Below are 16,871 nucleotides of genomic sequence, written 5' to 3'. Positions count from 1 at the left end.
TTTCCATAAAAACTCCTAACATAAAGGAACCAGGTCCTTGTTCTAAACTTTGGAGTAAAGACAGGGAAATACGTAGTTACCCATTACTGTGACTTTCGTTTCCCTTTTCCTATTTTAAAATATTGTTTTAGGTTTGAAGTTTTTATTATTTGACAATTATTTTGAAGGCTGTTACTTACTGTGCATTTATGTGCCAGATACTGAACTCAATGTTTTGTCCGTGACCCTAACTTGTTAAATGAAAATTTTGCAAATGACCAACCAGGTTTAAAAAGGTTAGAGCCATACAGTTACCTCAAATTCCAAACTCTACTTAACTACCATGGTTGTAACTAACCTTTGATGTCCTGTTTCTCAGGTCTGTGGTGATTGATTTTTTTTTTTTTTTATAAAAAAGGGAAGAGGGATGAGGTATCAGTATCCTATCAGTAGAAATGATGAGGTAGCATATTAGTAGAAATGATGAGGTATAATTTCTACTTTGGAAAATTAAATGGTTAAATTCAACATCAACTGATATCATCAATAAAACTGGGGAGCTGGTTATAATACTGATATCAGTTGATGTTGAATTCAACCATTTATTTTCCAAAGTAAAAATACCTATGTTTTTTTCCTGATTATGAAAATTTTTTAAAAGGCAATTTAGAAAGTGAAAATTTCCCTTGATACAACATAATTTACAACAGGGTACCAAAATGTACACTGTTTATTTTTGGAATAATTTGGGCAGCAGAGTAAACTTTTTGGGAGATTACCTAACTGCAGGTGAGTGGTCAGCTACCTTGTATAAAATTCTAAGGTGATGTGATTTTTTTTTTTTTTATCTCAGCCAGTCATTATCCCTTTATAGGGGTGGGGGTGTGTGTGTGTGGGTGTGTGTGTCTAATATGGTAATATTGTTGAACAAACATTTACTGGATCTTAAAGTGGAAAACATGTTTATTAACATTCAAACTCCCCTCATACAAGGCCATATAAAAATTCTTAGCATTTTGATTATACATTAGTCTACATTTTCTACATAGTTACAATGATGTATAATTTAGCTTTTCATAATACATTGTTTCAATATATCATTAGTTCTGTTAAACTTAAGTCATTTACTTTCAAATCCAATACTTGAACAGTTTCCTCTGTACATAGTTTAGCAGGGCTAATTAGCATAAGATGCTATTTATTAAGAGGTATATGATCTGAGTATTAACAGTTGCTGAAGTTTGGTATTTTTATGCAGCATTTTCTTTTTTGCTTTGATAACAAAACCCTTAAGGATACGGAAATTTAGTAAGTAAAGTTCAGAGACATTACTTTAGCTGCTGAATGAAATCTCTACATAACACTATGGTAATTAAAATGTTAAAAAAAAAAAAAACTTGAAATCTGCACTAGTATAGACTACTCCTGTCAGGATAAGACTGCTTTGGAACAGAAAGGGAAAAGACAGCTTTGGGTTTCTTTGTGCTGACAGGAGGAAAGGCGCTGAATTAACTTGTTGCCTCTCACTAATGATGGCAGGTTGGGTAAATGCCAGAACATACTCCAACTCAACTCTAGGTAACTTTATGGAGATGGAAGCTGGGTTACTTCATGCTAGGTGGCTGTAGCACTGACCTCATGTGTAAAATGCAAAGCACTTAAATACTGTGATCTAGGTCTTAATTGCGAGCTATACTGAGGATTTTTTTTTTTTTTTAATGTTTTGGCTATACTTGCATTCTGAAAGAAGAGCTGAGTTGGTGCTTGAGTTACAGCACCAGTCTATTAGTGAATGAAGTACACTCTTGCAGATGATAAATACCAGATCAAAAGTCCTGTTTCAGTAATTTGATTACAGAATACTAAAAAATGTTATTTCTACAGAAATCTTTGAAGGGAGCCAAAAAAATCGAATTACAGTATATACCTAAACATTTTAAAGGGAAATGAACCAATCTTCTTCTGAAAGTCAAACAGTATTTGCTATGTTGTAATCCCGTTCACCATTAGGCTGCAACTGGACCACCACATCATGTTCATTAATTTCATTTTCTGCATCACTACTGTCGGTATCTTCATTGTCGTCTTCCTCGTAGTCTGAAGATTCTGTCATGTTCTGATGTGAGCGGGATTCCGACAAAGCCCCAAAGGACTGGGCACTGACAGAAGCTAAAGGTCTAAGTAAAGGGGTATGTTCTGTCACTTCATTTTCTTCTTGACTACTATCTGTGTCAGAGTCTGAATCACCTTGAGAAGGAACAACTTTTTGCTTGCACACTGGACAGGTTTTTTTGGTTTTAGTTAGCCAAGGGTCTACACACTTGCAGTGATAAGCTGTTGAAGCAAAATACACATCTTTAGTTAGTATGCTGTGGCTGAGAATTTTATATTTAATCTCTTGCCTTATTCTGTATGTAACATGTAGGGAAAGGAGAAGAAAGTTTATAATCTTTATAAATAAACCTCCATCCTTGAATGAGACCACTACTTAGTACAGGGCCTGACTTATGGTGTGCTAATAACTACTTTCTGTCTCTTTCCCTGGAATATAGAACCTAAATATAAATTGCTGTATGTAAATTCAAAGCAGTATGTAATTACTCGTACCATGGGAACAGGGAAGGATTCTGAGCTTGTCTCCATCTTCATACTCATCCAGACAAATGGCACATACATCATACTCATCTCCTGTAACAGAAAACAGAAAATATGTAAAAAGTATTTTTTCACCTTTCAAACTCTTCAAGTTAGTCTTCCTCAGTCAGTTATTGCCTTATTATCTTTGAATGATGCCTTTGTGCAGACTCAAGGATCTGCCTAAGACCTGAAGTTTCAATTTAAAGTAATATTTTACCTAAAATAATTAAAAATAGATGCCAAATTTGTTTACCTTATCTTTGTAAAATATTCTAATAAGAATCTTAACTCTATCAGTGTTTTACCTGACCAAATGCTAGTTTTGAAATATTTTATGCCAGAGAACAAAATTTCACTATTAAAAATTTCCAACTCTCTGGGTCAGTTTTTAAATAAAAATAGAAACATAAGAATATAATCAAATGTTTAACTATATTTAGCAAATAAAAACAGATTTGAAATGTGTCACACTGGGCTTCAAATCTCCAACATTTACGAAGCTCTGTGGTACATGGCAGGTTGCTTAGTGTTTGTTACCCAGTTCTTTGTAAGTAAAAAGATAAACTTACCTTGCAGGTTATAAGGATGAAATGAGATAAGAGCAAAGGGCCAGACACAGGTACTTAATAAAGGGTATGTACTATTAATGTTGCCTTTTTAATTGTCTTACTGTGGAATTTATCACTTTTATAATCAGAGGTTTATTAATTCATAGCTCTTTTTGGAGTTCCATTATGTTTTCTAAGTTTTTAAAGAAACTAGTAGTTTTTTAAATACAGCAGCTTTTTCAGTTAATAGTGGCTTAGACACCACTGTGAGTGCTTGAAAGCACTTTTGTGAGTTTTTTCCCATTGAATTAATATGTTAGATAAAAACTTAAAAAACTTTTAGGGAATGAAAGACAGTTGAATTCATTACCTATCCCACACGGAGGGGTAACAACCTTGGAAGACATACCAGAAATAAAGCCATTAGATAGGATAAACATGACATGTAAAAAATGTACTGATAGTTCTTATGAAACAGTCCCTTTAATGTTTTAGTTATTTAAAACAGCACATTCAGGAGGAGTCTGAAATAGAAAGCTTTAATGAAAATTACTAATTTTTGTCTAGTATCTTGAATTTGGTTACTGTAGTATCTAAATTACATTCTGTAACAAACACATGTGCATATGTTAGAACCTTGTGTGTGAAATTTGGTGAGACTTACTTTGAGTCACATCACCTTGTGAAAACGCCTTCTAAAAACGTAACAGTTAATGTAGCTGAACAGGAACTGACTGTGGCCCAAAGCTGTGCCAAGGCTTTAAGGCTCTTTTTATTGAGGTAGGGTGATTAGCATGTATTATCCATGTGAGCCCAATGTGATCACAAGGGTTTTGAAAAGTGGAAGAAGGAGGGAAGAAAGTTCAGAGTTGGGCGATGTGCTTACCAATGAGTGGTAAGAGAGATCAACTACTGGCTTTGAAGGTAGGGGCAAGAAGGGTCACAAGTCAAGGAATGTGAATGGCCTTCAGAAGCTAGAAAAGGTAAGGACATGGATTCCTCCCTGGAACCTCCAGAAAGGAACAGAGTCCTGCTGACACCTTGGTTTTGGCCCCATGAGACCTGTGTCAAACTTCTGAGCGACAGATAATGTATTTTTGTTGTTTTAGGGCACTAAGCTTGTGGTGATTTGTTATCACAGTAATAGGAAACTAATACAGGAATATTTGGTTATCTTTAACTGTATGGACTTGATGCTTTGGAGTGACTGAGCTTTCTTACCCTTTGAATTGTTCCAAGCAGTAGACTTATATTAATCTCCCATATTTTCATGCCATAGCACTTACTTTGAAGATAACAGGTCAAGATTTCAAGGTACAGTTTGTGATCATGGACCAAACTGGAGCTTAGTACTCTAGAAAATTAACCTTTTTGGACTTGGACTTGTGATGAAAAGGTAAAGCATACATTAGAATGTTTGGGGTTCTTTTATTTATTAGCTATGCAACCTTTTGTAAAACATTTACCTTTATATTTCAGTTTTCTCAAAGGCAAAACACAAGTATTAACATAATTATGTATTAGGGATGTTGTAAGGATTAAGAGATAATGCAAGAAATTTACATGGTGTTTCATACATACAACTCTCAACTCTTAACCAATTTTTACTTAGTAAAACTAGCTGATAGTCATACTTGCTTATCACATGGTAGAAAGCTATGGCTAGAAGGCTATTCTCTAACCAACCATATGCTTTTGTCTCACCAGATGATCAACTGCATGCTTAAAAAAGGCTAGTAGCAGTGGTCATTGAGCCTGTTTGTTTTACTTAGACTAATTATATAATTTAGTTAAATATTTAGCAGTTTATAAACTGAGTATAAAAGACTTCTAGTTTTATTTGAAAGCTAGGTTGAATGCATTAGAAACACTTTTAAAAAAAGCTAGTTGCTCCCCTCAGCTCATCCCCAGCCAAAAAGTGGTTAAATTGGGTGTGGGTAAAAAAAACTAAAAGACTGGACAAATATTAAAAGCAAGGATGAAAGCAGAATCCAGTTTCCCCCCACTTTAAAATACCTGAAACATCCAACATCAGTTGTTGAGTGGATTTATAGTTACATTTAACTTAAAATAGATGTTTAAGGCATTTATCTATTTTTATGATTTTTAAGATTTAAACATGTACTGGCTCTGGTAGTCTAAGATAAAGGGGCTGTAACAAGTGCTTAATAGATCCAAGATGGCTGAATAGGAACAGCTCTGGATTGCAGTTCCCAGCGAAAATGAAGAGGGTGAGTGATTACTGCATTTCCAAACAAATTTTTACTGCCCAAAGACTAGGAGATTCCCAGATGGAAAAGCGCCCCAAGCCCCAAGCGTTGCTGTTTCAGCTGGCGCGGTGGGTCTCCACACAAAAACTCACACAAAGCCAGGCACCTTTTCAAATGAAAAAAACGGTACTGAAACAGAGCCAGGCCAGGAGATTCCTGGGTGGAAAAGCGCCACAGGCCCCAGGTGTGGCTGTTGCAGCCGGCACACGGGGTCGCCACATGAACACTCACACAAATACGGGTGCCTTTTCAACTGGTGACTGGAATGCCTAGGAGACAGAGTCACCCATTCGACTGATAAAAAGAGGACTGAAACAGAGCCAGGCCAGGAGATTCCTGGGTGGGAAAGCACCACAAGCCCCCAGTGCAGCTGTTTTAGCCGGCACAGTGGGTCTCCACACAAAAACACAAATCTGGGTGCCTTTTCAACTGGTGACTGGAACACCTGGGAGACAGAGTTGCTCATGCAACTGAGAAAAAAGGGAACTGAAACGGAGCCAGGTGATCTGGATCAGTCAGTCCCACCCTGACAAAGACCAGCAATCTGAAATGCTCTGGATTGAGAGTTTCACAGCAAGCACAGGTGGACGCGGGACAGTCCAACTCTGTAGGGGAAGGGTGTCTGCCACTACTGAGACTGTCCACCATTACAGAGGCAGAGCACCATTACCGAGGCAGTTCTGACTATACCCCTATAAACAAAACTGCAAGGAAGTTCACACAGCAGCCGGGCAAAGCCCATGGCAGCTCAGCAATGTCTCTGCTGGCAGACTATGCTACCTCCTCACTAGGCAGGGCATCTCTGAAAAAAGGCAGCAGCATGACAGAAACTTATTAATAAAGCCCCACCTTCCTGGGACAGAGCACATGGGGGAAAAAGGCGATTATGAGCTCTGCTGCAGCAGACATAAACGTACCTGCCCAGCAGCTCTGAATGGAACAACGGAGCTCACAGCTCAGCACTTGAGCTACTATAAAGGACAGACTGTCTCCTCAAGCAGCTCCCTGACCCCCGTATATACTAAGAGTCACCTCATAAAGGAGAGGCTCAGGCTGACATCTGGCAGGTATCCTTCTGGGACAAAGATAGCAGAAGAAGAAACTGCCAGCAACTCTTACTGTTCTGCAGGCACTGCAGGTGATCCCCAGGCAAGCAGGGTCTGGAGTGGCCCTCCGGCAGTCCTGCAGCAGAGGGGCCTGTTAGAAAGAAAACTAAGCAGCAGAAAGAAATAACTTCACCGTAAACAGGATGTCCACTTTCAGAGACCCCATCTGAAAGTCACAACTACAAAGACCACTGGGAGATAAATGCACAAAGATGGGAAGAAACAAATATAAAAAGGATGAAAACACCAAAATCAGAATGCCCGTCCTCCTCAAAGGAATCACAGCTCCTCACTAGCAAGAGAACAAGACTGGATGGAGAATGAGTCTGAATTGACAGAAACAGGCTTCAGAAGGTGGGTAATAAGAAACTTCTCTGAGCTAAAAGAACAGGTTCTAACCCAATGCAAAGAAGCTAAGAACATTGAAAAAAGGTTTGATGAAATGCTAACGAGGATAGACAGCTTAGAGAGGAACATAAGTGAACTGATGGAGTTGAAAAACAACACGAGAACTTCGTGAAGCAACACAAGTTTCAATACCCAAATTGACCAAGCAGAAGAAAGGATATCAGAGATTGAAGATCAACTCAATGAAATAAAACGGGAAGGCAAGATTAGAGAAAAAAGAATAAAAAGAAATAAGGGATTATGTGAAAAGACCAAATCTACGTTTGATAGGTGTACCTGAATGTGACAGAGAGAATGAATCCAGGCTGGAAAACACTCTTCAGGATATCATCCAGGAAAACTTCCCCAACCTAGCAAGGCAGGCCAATATTCAAGTCCGGGAAACACAGAGACCACCACAAAGATATTCCTCAAGAAGAGCAACCCCAAGGCACATGATCGTCAGATTCACCAGGTTGAAATGAAGGAAAAAATGCTAAGGACAGCAAGAGAGAAAGGTTGGGTCATCCACAGAGGGAAGCCCATCAGACTCACAGCAGATCTCAGCAGAAACCCTACAAGCCAAAAGAGAGTAAGGACCAAAATTCAACATGCTTAAAGAAAAGAACTTTGAACCCAGAATTTCATATCCAGCCAAACTAAAAGTTTCATAAGTGAAGGAGAAATAAAATCCTTTACAAACAAGCAATGGCTCAGAGATTTCATCACCACCAGGCCTGCTTTACAAGAGCTCCTGAAAGAAGCACTAAACATAGGAACAATCAGTACCAGCCACTCCAAAAACATACCAAATAGTAAAAAGCATCAACACAATGAAGAAACTGCATCAACTAACAGGCAAAACAACCAGCTCGCATCAAAGTGGCAGGATCAAATTCACCCATAACAATATTAACCTTAAATGTAAATGGGCTAAATGCCCCAGTCAAAAGACACAGACTGGCAAATTGGATAAAAAGTCAAAACCCATTGGTGTGCTGTATCCTGGAAACCCATCTCACATGCAAGGATACACATAGGCTCAAAATAAAGGGATGGAGGAAGGTTTACCGAGCAATAGGATAGCAAAAAAACCCAGGAGTTGCAATTCTCGTCTCTGATAAAATAAACTTTAAACCAACAAAGATCAAAAGAGACAAAGAAGGACATTGCATAATGGTAAAATGATCAATGCAACAAGAAAAGCTAACGATCCTAAATATATACGCACCAAACACAGGAGCACCCAGATATATAAAGCAAGTTCTTAATGACTTACAAAGAGACTTAGGCTCCCACACAATAATAGTGGGAGACTTTGACACTCCACTGTCAATATTAGATCAATGAGACAGAAAATTAACAAGGATATCCAGGACCTGAACTCAGATCTGGACCATGCAAACCTAATAGACATTTACAGGACTCTCCACCCCAAATCCACACAACATACATTCTTCTCAGCACCACACCACACCTACTCTAAAATTGACCACATATTTAGAAGTAAATCACTCCTCAGCAAATGCAAAACAATGGAAATCGTAAGTCTCCCAAACCACACTGCAATCAAGTTAGAACTGAGAACTCAAACTCAGAACCACACAACTTCATGGAAACTAAACAACTGGCTCTTGAATGTTGACTGGATAAACAATGAAATGAAGGCAGAAATAAAGATGTTCTTCGAAACCAACGAGAACAAAGAGACAACATACCAGAATTTCTGGGACACATTTAAAGCAGTGTCTAGAGGAAAATATACAGCAAAAAAAAAAAAATGCCCACATGAGAAACAAGGAAAGATCTAAAATTGACACCCTAGTGTCAAAATTAAAAGCAGTAGAGGATCAAGATCAAAAAAACTGAAAAGCTAGCAGAAGACAAGAAATAACTAAGGACAAAGCAGAACTGAAGGAAATGGAGACACAAAAAGCCCTTTAAAAAAAAATCAATAAATCCAGGCGCTGGTTTTTTGAAAAGATCAACAAAATAGACCACTAGCCAGATTAATAAAAGAGAAAAGAATAATCAAATAGATGCAATAAAAAATGATAAATGGGATATCACCACAGATTACACAGAGGTACAAACCACCATCAGAGATTACTACAAACAACTATGCACATAAACCAGTAAACCTGGAAGAAATAGATAAATTCCTGGACACTTGCATCCTCCCAAGCCTAAACCAGGAAGAAGTTGAAACTCTGAATAGACAATAACATGGGCTGAAGTTGAGGCAGCAATGAATAGCCTACCAACCAGAAAAAGTGCAGGTCCAGATAGGTTCACAGCTGAATTATACCAGACATACAAAGAGGAGCTGGTACCACTCCTTCTGAAACTATTCCAAACAATCCAAAAACAGGGAATCCATCCCAAATCATTTTATGAGACCAACATCATCCTGATACCAAAATCATCATCCTGATACCACCAGAGAGACAACAAGAAAAGAAAACTTCAGGCCAATATCCATGATGAACACAGATGCAAAAATCTTCAATAAAATACTGGCAAACTGATTGCAACAGCACATAAACAAGCTTATCCATCACAGTCAAATAGGCTTCATCCCAGGGATGCAAGCCTGGTTCAATATACACCAGTCTATAAATGTAATTCACCACATAAACAGAGAAGCAAAGACAAAAACCACGTGATTGTCTCAACAGATGCAGAGAAGGCCTTCAACAAAATTCAACAGCCCTTTATGCTTAAAAACTCTCAATAAACTAGGTATTGATGGAATGTATCTCAAAATAAAAGCTATTTACATCAAACACACAGCCAATATCATACTGAATGGGCAAAACCTGGAAGCATTCCCTTTGAAATCTGGCACTAGACAAGGATGCCCTCTCTCACCACTCCCATTCAAGATAGTATTGGAAGTTCTATCCAGAGCAACCAGGCAAGAAAAAGAAATAAAAGGTATTCAATTAGGAAACAAGGAAGTCAAATTGTCTCTATTTGCAGATGACATGATTGTATGTTTAGAAGACCCTATCATCTCAGCCCAAAATCTCCTGAAACTGATAAGCAACTTCAGCAAAGTCTCAGGATACAAAATCAATGTGCAAAAATCACAGGCATTCCTATACACCAATAACAGACTTAGAGCCAAATCAAGAACGAACTGCCACTCACAACTGCTACAAAGAATAAAATACCTAGGAATATAACTAATAAAGGATATAAAGCACCTCTTCAAGGAGAACTACAAACCACTGCTCAATGAAATAACAGAGGACACAAACAGATGGAGAAACATTCCATGCTCATGGTTAGGAAGAATCAATAGCGTGAAAATGGCCATACTGCTCAAAGTAATTTATAGATTCAATGCTATCCCCTTCAAGCTACCAATGACCTTCTTCACAGAACTGGAAAAAAACACCTGAAACTTCATATGGAACCAAAAGAGAGCCTGCATAGCCAAGTCAATTCTAAGGAAAAAGAAGAAAGCTGGAGGCATCATGCTACCTGGCTTCAAACTACAAGGCTACAGTAATCAAAACAGCATAGTACTGGTAACCAAAATAGAGATACAGACCAAAGGAACAGAACAGAGGCTTTGGAGGCAATGCCACACATCTACAACCTGATCTTTGACAAACCTGACAAAAACAAGCAATGGGGAAATAATTCCCTGTTTAATAAATGGTGTTTGGAAAACTGGCTAGCCATGTGCAGAAAGCAGAAACTGGCCCCCTTCCTGACACCTTATACTAAAATTAATTCCAGATAGATAAAGACTTAAAACATAAGACCTAATACCATAAAAAAAAATAAAAAAAAAAAAACAAAAAACAAAACAAAACAAAAAAAAAACAACCCTAGAAGAAAACCTAGGCAAAAACATTCAGGACATAGGCATAGGCAAGGACTTCATGACTAAAGCACCAAAAAGTATTGGTAACAAAAGCCAAAATAGACAAATGGGATCTAATTAAACTCCAGAGCGTCTGCACAGCAAAAGCCACCATTAGAGTGAACTGGCAACCAACAGAATGGGAAAATTTTTTTGCAATCTATCCATCTGACAAAGGGCTAATACCCAGAATCTATAAAGAACTAAAACAGATTTACAAGAAAAAAAACTCATTCAAAAGTGGGCAAAGGATATGAACACTTTTCAAAAGAAGATATATATGAGGCCAAAAAACATGAAAAAATGTTCATCATCACTGGTCATTAGAGAAATGCAAATCAAAACTACATTGAGATACCATCTCACGCCACTTAGAATGGTGATCATTAAAAAATCTGGAGACAACAGGCTCCAGGATATGGAGAAATAGGAACACTTTTACACTGTTGGTGGGAGTGTAAATTAATTCAACCATTGTGGGAGACAGTGTGGCGATTCCTCAAGGACCTAGAAATAGAAATTCCATTTGACCCAGCAATCCCATTACTGGGTATATATCCAAAAGATTATAAATCATTCTATTATAAGGACATATACACACGAATGTTCATTGCAGCTCTGTTTACAATAGCAAAGACTTGGAACCAACCCAAATGCCCATCATTGATAGACTGGACAGGGAAAATGTGGCACATATAAACCATGGAATACTATGCAGCCATAAAAAACGATGAGTTTGTGTCCTTTGTAGGGACATGGATGAACCTGGAAACCATCATTCTCAGCAAACTGACACAAGAACAGAAAATCAAACACCGCATGTTCTCACTCATAGGCGAGTGTTAAACAATAAGAATACATGGACACAGGGTGGGTAGCATCACACACTGGGGTCTGTTGGTGGGGGAGGTTGGGGAGGGATAACATGGGGAGCTATGCCCGATGTAGGTGACGGGGAGGAAGGCAGCAAACCACAATGCCATGTATGTATGTACTTATGCAACAATCCTGCAAGTTCTTCACATGTACCCCCAAAACCTAAAATGCAATAAAATACATATATATTTTTTAAAAAGTGCTTAATAAGTGTTAGTTTTGTTACTATTAGCACCATGCTAGAAAATTATGTTGCTTAGTTTGGTTCTTAACTGGGAATGATTTTGCCCCTCCCTGCCCAAGGACATCTGGTGATATCTGGAGACATTTTTGGTTTTCATAAGAGTTTTTGCTGCTGGCATCTTATGGACCAGGGATGCTGCTAAAGATCCTAAAATGTACTGAACAGCCCCCTAAACCATCTTAAATATCGGTAGTGCTGAGGGTGAGAAACCCTCATAGAAACCCCTGCAGGCTAACAAAACTTTGCTAGCTCACTAGTGGATAAGATGTCAGAAGTTGTGGAAGAAATCAGATTCATGTCTGTTACATGAAACAACAGGACACACTTCTGTCTGGAATGTGTTTGGCACTGTTGTAGAATAAAGTTTCAGAAAAATTTAATCAAGGTACTTTTACAGTAAATCTCATCAATCTGGGAATGTTAAAACATGTAGGTGGACAGAACTTAGATTGTCTCCCCACTAAACTGGTTTATCCATGATTTTTCCCCACTTCAAGCCCCAAACTGTGGCTCATCAGATAGAGCAAAAGCATTGGCCCTTCCTAACAGGACTCACACAGAGACCTAAGCAGCCAAGGCAGTGGCATGAACTGATCAGGCCTAAGAATATCTTTGATTCTTCTTTTCCTTAGAGCCTGCATACAATCTGTCCCCAGATCCTGGAACCGTTTTAGTGCAAAACATATCCTGAATTTTTCCCCTTCTCTCCATCACCTTGGTTACTCTGGTCTAATAATCTAGATTATGCTAAGAGCCTCTTCTCTCGTCTCCCATCTGTTCCTGGCCCATTTAGTTTTTAGCAGCCAGACTGATCTTTTAAAAATGCTTATAATATCACGCCATTCTACTTTAGATGGCTTCCCTGAGAATAAAATCTGACCTCCTTATAGCTTCATATAGCTATATATGATCTGATCCCCTACCTCCCCCTCCTGTCTCATTTCATACCAGTCTACCCTTCATGCTTCATCCATGTTAGCCTTCTTTCAGTCTTTGAATAAATATGAAAGTAAGTTAAATGGGAACCTGCATTTGGCCAGGCTGTAACAAAAACATTTGGACATAAAATTAAATTTAGAAGGAGGAATCACCATTTCTAAACATGGCTTAAAACTGAGCTAGTTAATCTAGTCACAGTGCAGACAAATTGACGTAGAGCTTAATTGTTCAATTCTATACCAAACTAGTCTGGGTATCAAGTAAACCAAGAATAGGTTTCCTCAAAGTAAAAAAAGAGATTGAAGATTCAAGGTCAGATACACATAGATTTCACTAGTGATAATGACTTTACATATGTATTATAAATAATCTGCCGAGGGATGATGCATCGTTGGATTCTTGAGTTGGCACTTACTTGAAGCTTCTGCCAATGAAGAAAACAAGCAGCTTTTTTTCTTAGTATTGATTTCTTTTTAATTGCCCTGTAATCCAAGAGTGTGTTTGGAATGAATAGCAGCTTTTTTTTTTTTTTTTGTAGCAAATAAAAAATAAATGAATCTTCGTTTTTTCTTCTCTGTACCCAAGAAATCTCAACAAAATACAAAACGGTAAAATATTTTTAAAGCCAAATTTGCCTGAGAACTCTTTCTGATTATTTCCAAACCCTGGGCAAAGGGACTAATATTTATTATTAAGGTTAGATTAAAAGCTGCTAAAATGTAGTTATAAAAAAAAAAAAGTACTTTTAATAGCTATATTAAAGTTAAAAATTATAAAAATTAACTATTGCTCCATTTTATGAAATCTACTAAAATGCTATGTTGCTTTTTCCAGTGTCTGAAATAAAATCTTTCCCCTTCTATACATATTATTTTTTAAAATCTCAATGATTAAGCCATAAAAGAAAAATGCCTGGTAACTTAAAATGTCAGATATGAAATCCACTTTTATCATTTATAGTTCAGAGATCTGGCTGTTTTAATATACTAATGGGGCAATGGAGACAGCTCCCAGAGAGAGCTGCTTAATAGAGGGACTGTTAAATGAAAACATAAGGATTTTCCATCTGTTAGAAAACTAGTATGTGGTAACCAGTTCTTATGGTTAGATACATTAATCAAATGACACAGGAAATACAGGACACTACATTTTGCTTTAAGAGCCATTTTTGAGGAAAAAAAATGAGTAATGAAAAAATTTATAAAGATGCTAGCTGCTTCAAAAACCAGAAAACAACTCAAAGGCTATTACTGTTTTATATGTGCTAGAAATGGGTAAGTTAATACTTAAACTGTTTAAGAATTAATTAGCATGAACATTTCTGAAAGAGCTTCAAAAGTGAAGATGAATAAGATAGGAGGATTTAAGATCCTGTCCCTAAAGTATGGTAGATATGAAAGTTTAAAGATTATGATATTCCAGTTGTTTTTAAAGGTTTCTGTGAATTGTATTACAAGCTATACCAATGGAAGATATTTCCAAATACCAAATCCTTTTTGGTTCATTGGTAAATATTTCCAAAACAGAAACACTTTTTAACACAATGAAGCAGTTGAATACTACAATAGTTTATTTTATTCTTTTTTTTTTTTTGCAGGTGGGGAAGGAGAAAGGGTAAGGGTGGGAATTTTATGGTAATACAAATGTTACATAGTCCCCTAACATTTCCACTACACTCTAAGCCTATAGGAATTCTTTTACAGACTTCCATGGCTTCCATGGTACTATGAGTGGTATGAAAAGTACCCACAGATGTGTTCTACACTTCCCTCTGTTTTCAAATACATGCAGTAAGGAGAAAATTGCAACAACCAAAGGGATTTTTAAAAAACATCTATGTATATACCTTGTCAAAACCATTAGAGCATGCCAGACATGGTAATAACAAATAAACCTTTTACTTAAGATGTCAAATCTCATGATCACCAAAAAATTCTAAAGCAAAAATACAGCTAGACCAAACTTAACTGTTACTGAAATTTCGAGTGTAATGGTTTTATTTTCCAACTGCTTCATGATTTTGGCAATCTTCTCTCTTTTTTTAATCATAAAGTATGTTTAATGACTGAATTTTGATGACACTAATATTTTATTTATGGTTTTTATTTAACAGGTTGTTTTGCTTTTATAATAATAATTCTTACTTTGTTGAGTTCTATGTGCCAGGCACAATTGTAGGCATTTTTCATAAACTGATTTAAATCTCTCCCACCACAAACCTTGTAAAGTGGGTACTATTTAGTTAAATTTACACTTGAATGGTGGTTCAGTGAGGTTAAGAAACTTGCACAAGGTCACACAGCCAATAAATGGGGGATCCAGAATTCCAGCCCAGGTCTATTGGGTTCTAAAATCTTGGCACAGTCTTAACTGTTAGGTTGTATTGTCTCCTAGGTTATGTATGTAGAATTTTTGGTTATATTTAAATATTCACCTTTGATTTACAGTGTTAAGAAATACACTTAAGCAGCTACCTATTTACTTAGAGATGAAAATGTTTCCAAATTCATAAGCCAGAACACATTTTTCTTCAGATATTTAACACAGAAAGGATGAAGACCATTTTTTATTCCCATCTCCCATGGTTTCATATTTTTATAAACATTTATAGAATGCTACACAATAGCAGCTATATTCTGCAACTTTAATTAAAGGTCAAACATTTCTTATATATTCTGATGATGGAATGATACTGCATGTGCTAAAACAATCAGATGCCTCCACCGAGGGAAAGAGCGTTGCTTTAGCAACTCTTCAAGGGAAATGTGTTAGTGAATTATTTCATGAATGGAGTAAGAAAAAAATGATTGTCTTAGAGGCTATAAATAAATCCATTTAAGTTAAAACTCAAGTCTAGGAATTGATGTCTGCTTTGGCCAAATTTTATTTTGGGTAATCTAGCTTAAAAAAAAAAAATCTAACTTTCCCCTATAGTATTTTAAATGGTCATTTTATATTACTCTTTATTGGTTTTAACTTGGTTGATATTATCTATGCAGATTAACTAACCCAAAGCCTTTCTGAATAAAGATTTATCATCCTCAAGAGAAAAACGAATGGCAAATATTGTGCCAGACCTCAAGTACTTAAAAAGCATTTCCTTGTACTAAGTATAGAAGGTTCATTCTTTTTCTTTCATTATTCTTTTTCAGGCCACTAGAAAATGAGGGTGTACAACACCTTTCCAGAGCCAACTTCAACAAACTCAAATTTATGTACATCCTAGAATACTAGTGTGTTCCATTATGTACATCCTAGAAGACTAGTGTGTTCCAATCTAAAACTTGTTTTTCTTTTCCTTCATATAAAATAAATTAAATTTAAAAAAACATCCATCTCAGGTACATTTGGGGCACTGGGCCTACATGATTTTTGCATAAAGCCAAATTGCTTCTAGATGACTTCTGCTTATTGATTAGATTTGCTGCAGCTCTCAGAGTGGCAAAGGTGACTATAGGAAATCATACATAAAATATCCTTCTAAACAGTGCGTACAAATAAAATAATATGATCCCAATAGAAATGTGAACAAAGGGATGCCAGGTTACAAAAGCAGAAATTATGGGTAATTTACCTTGTTAATGTAGAATATGATAAAATGAGTATTATCATATACTGCTAATAAACTTGAACTTTCAGCAAATTAATTTGTCACAGAAATGGTCTTTCCCTTTCTCTTTGACATAGTGAGTTAAAGAAGAGAAGGAGAAGTAGGGGTGGGGTGGGGTGAATGACAAGAGAAGGAGAATGGGAAGAGTGAAAGCCATGAAACGGTAGTAACTGAAAAGAGTAGGGTAGTACTTACAAGATAGTGTTTGGAGTCCGGAAGTTGAATTGCAGCCCTGCCACTTACCTTTAGCTGGCTGTGTACCCTCAGGTAATTTACTTGACCTTTCTAAGTCTCATTTTCCTTATCCATAAAATAGACAGTACTTTCCTAATTAGGCTGCTCTGAAAACTAACTGAATTCATGTATGCAAAGTACACTGTTTGCTTTTATACTACATA

The 16,871-nt window shown here is 36.9% G+C and overlaps 1 protein-coding gene across 4 annotated transcripts in view; it reads right to left on the bottom strand.

The window, feature by feature from the left end:
- Positions 1–924: 924 nt before the first annotated feature.
- RNF13 (ring finger protein 13) overlaps positions 925–16,871 on the bottom strand; it is a 221,307-nt gene continuing 205,360 nt past the window's right edge. For all 4 annotated transcript variants that reach the window (XM_074405484.1, XM_074405483.1, XM_010335778.3 and 1 more), the window contains 2 exons: positions 2,587–2,667; positions 925–2,313 (listed from right to left, as the gene is read on the bottom strand). In XM_074405484.1, the coding sequence (XP_074261585.1) occupies positions 1,949–2,313; positions 2,587–2,667 (446 nt within the window). In that variant the 3' untranslated portion in view covers positions 925–1,948. The remainder of the gene's footprint in view (positions 2,314–2,586; positions 2,668–16,871) is intronic.

Source organism: Saimiri boliviensis, chromosome 9, assembly GCF_048565385.1.
Source record: "Saimiri boliviensis isolate mSaiBol1 chromosome 9, mSaiBol1.pri, whole genome shotgun sequence".
Lineage (NCBI taxonomy): Eukaryota > Metazoa > Chordata > Mammalia > Primates > Cebidae > Saimiri > Saimiri boliviensis.
Note: the sequence above shows the minus strand (reverse complement) of the source record. Positions and strands in the feature narration are given on the sequence as shown.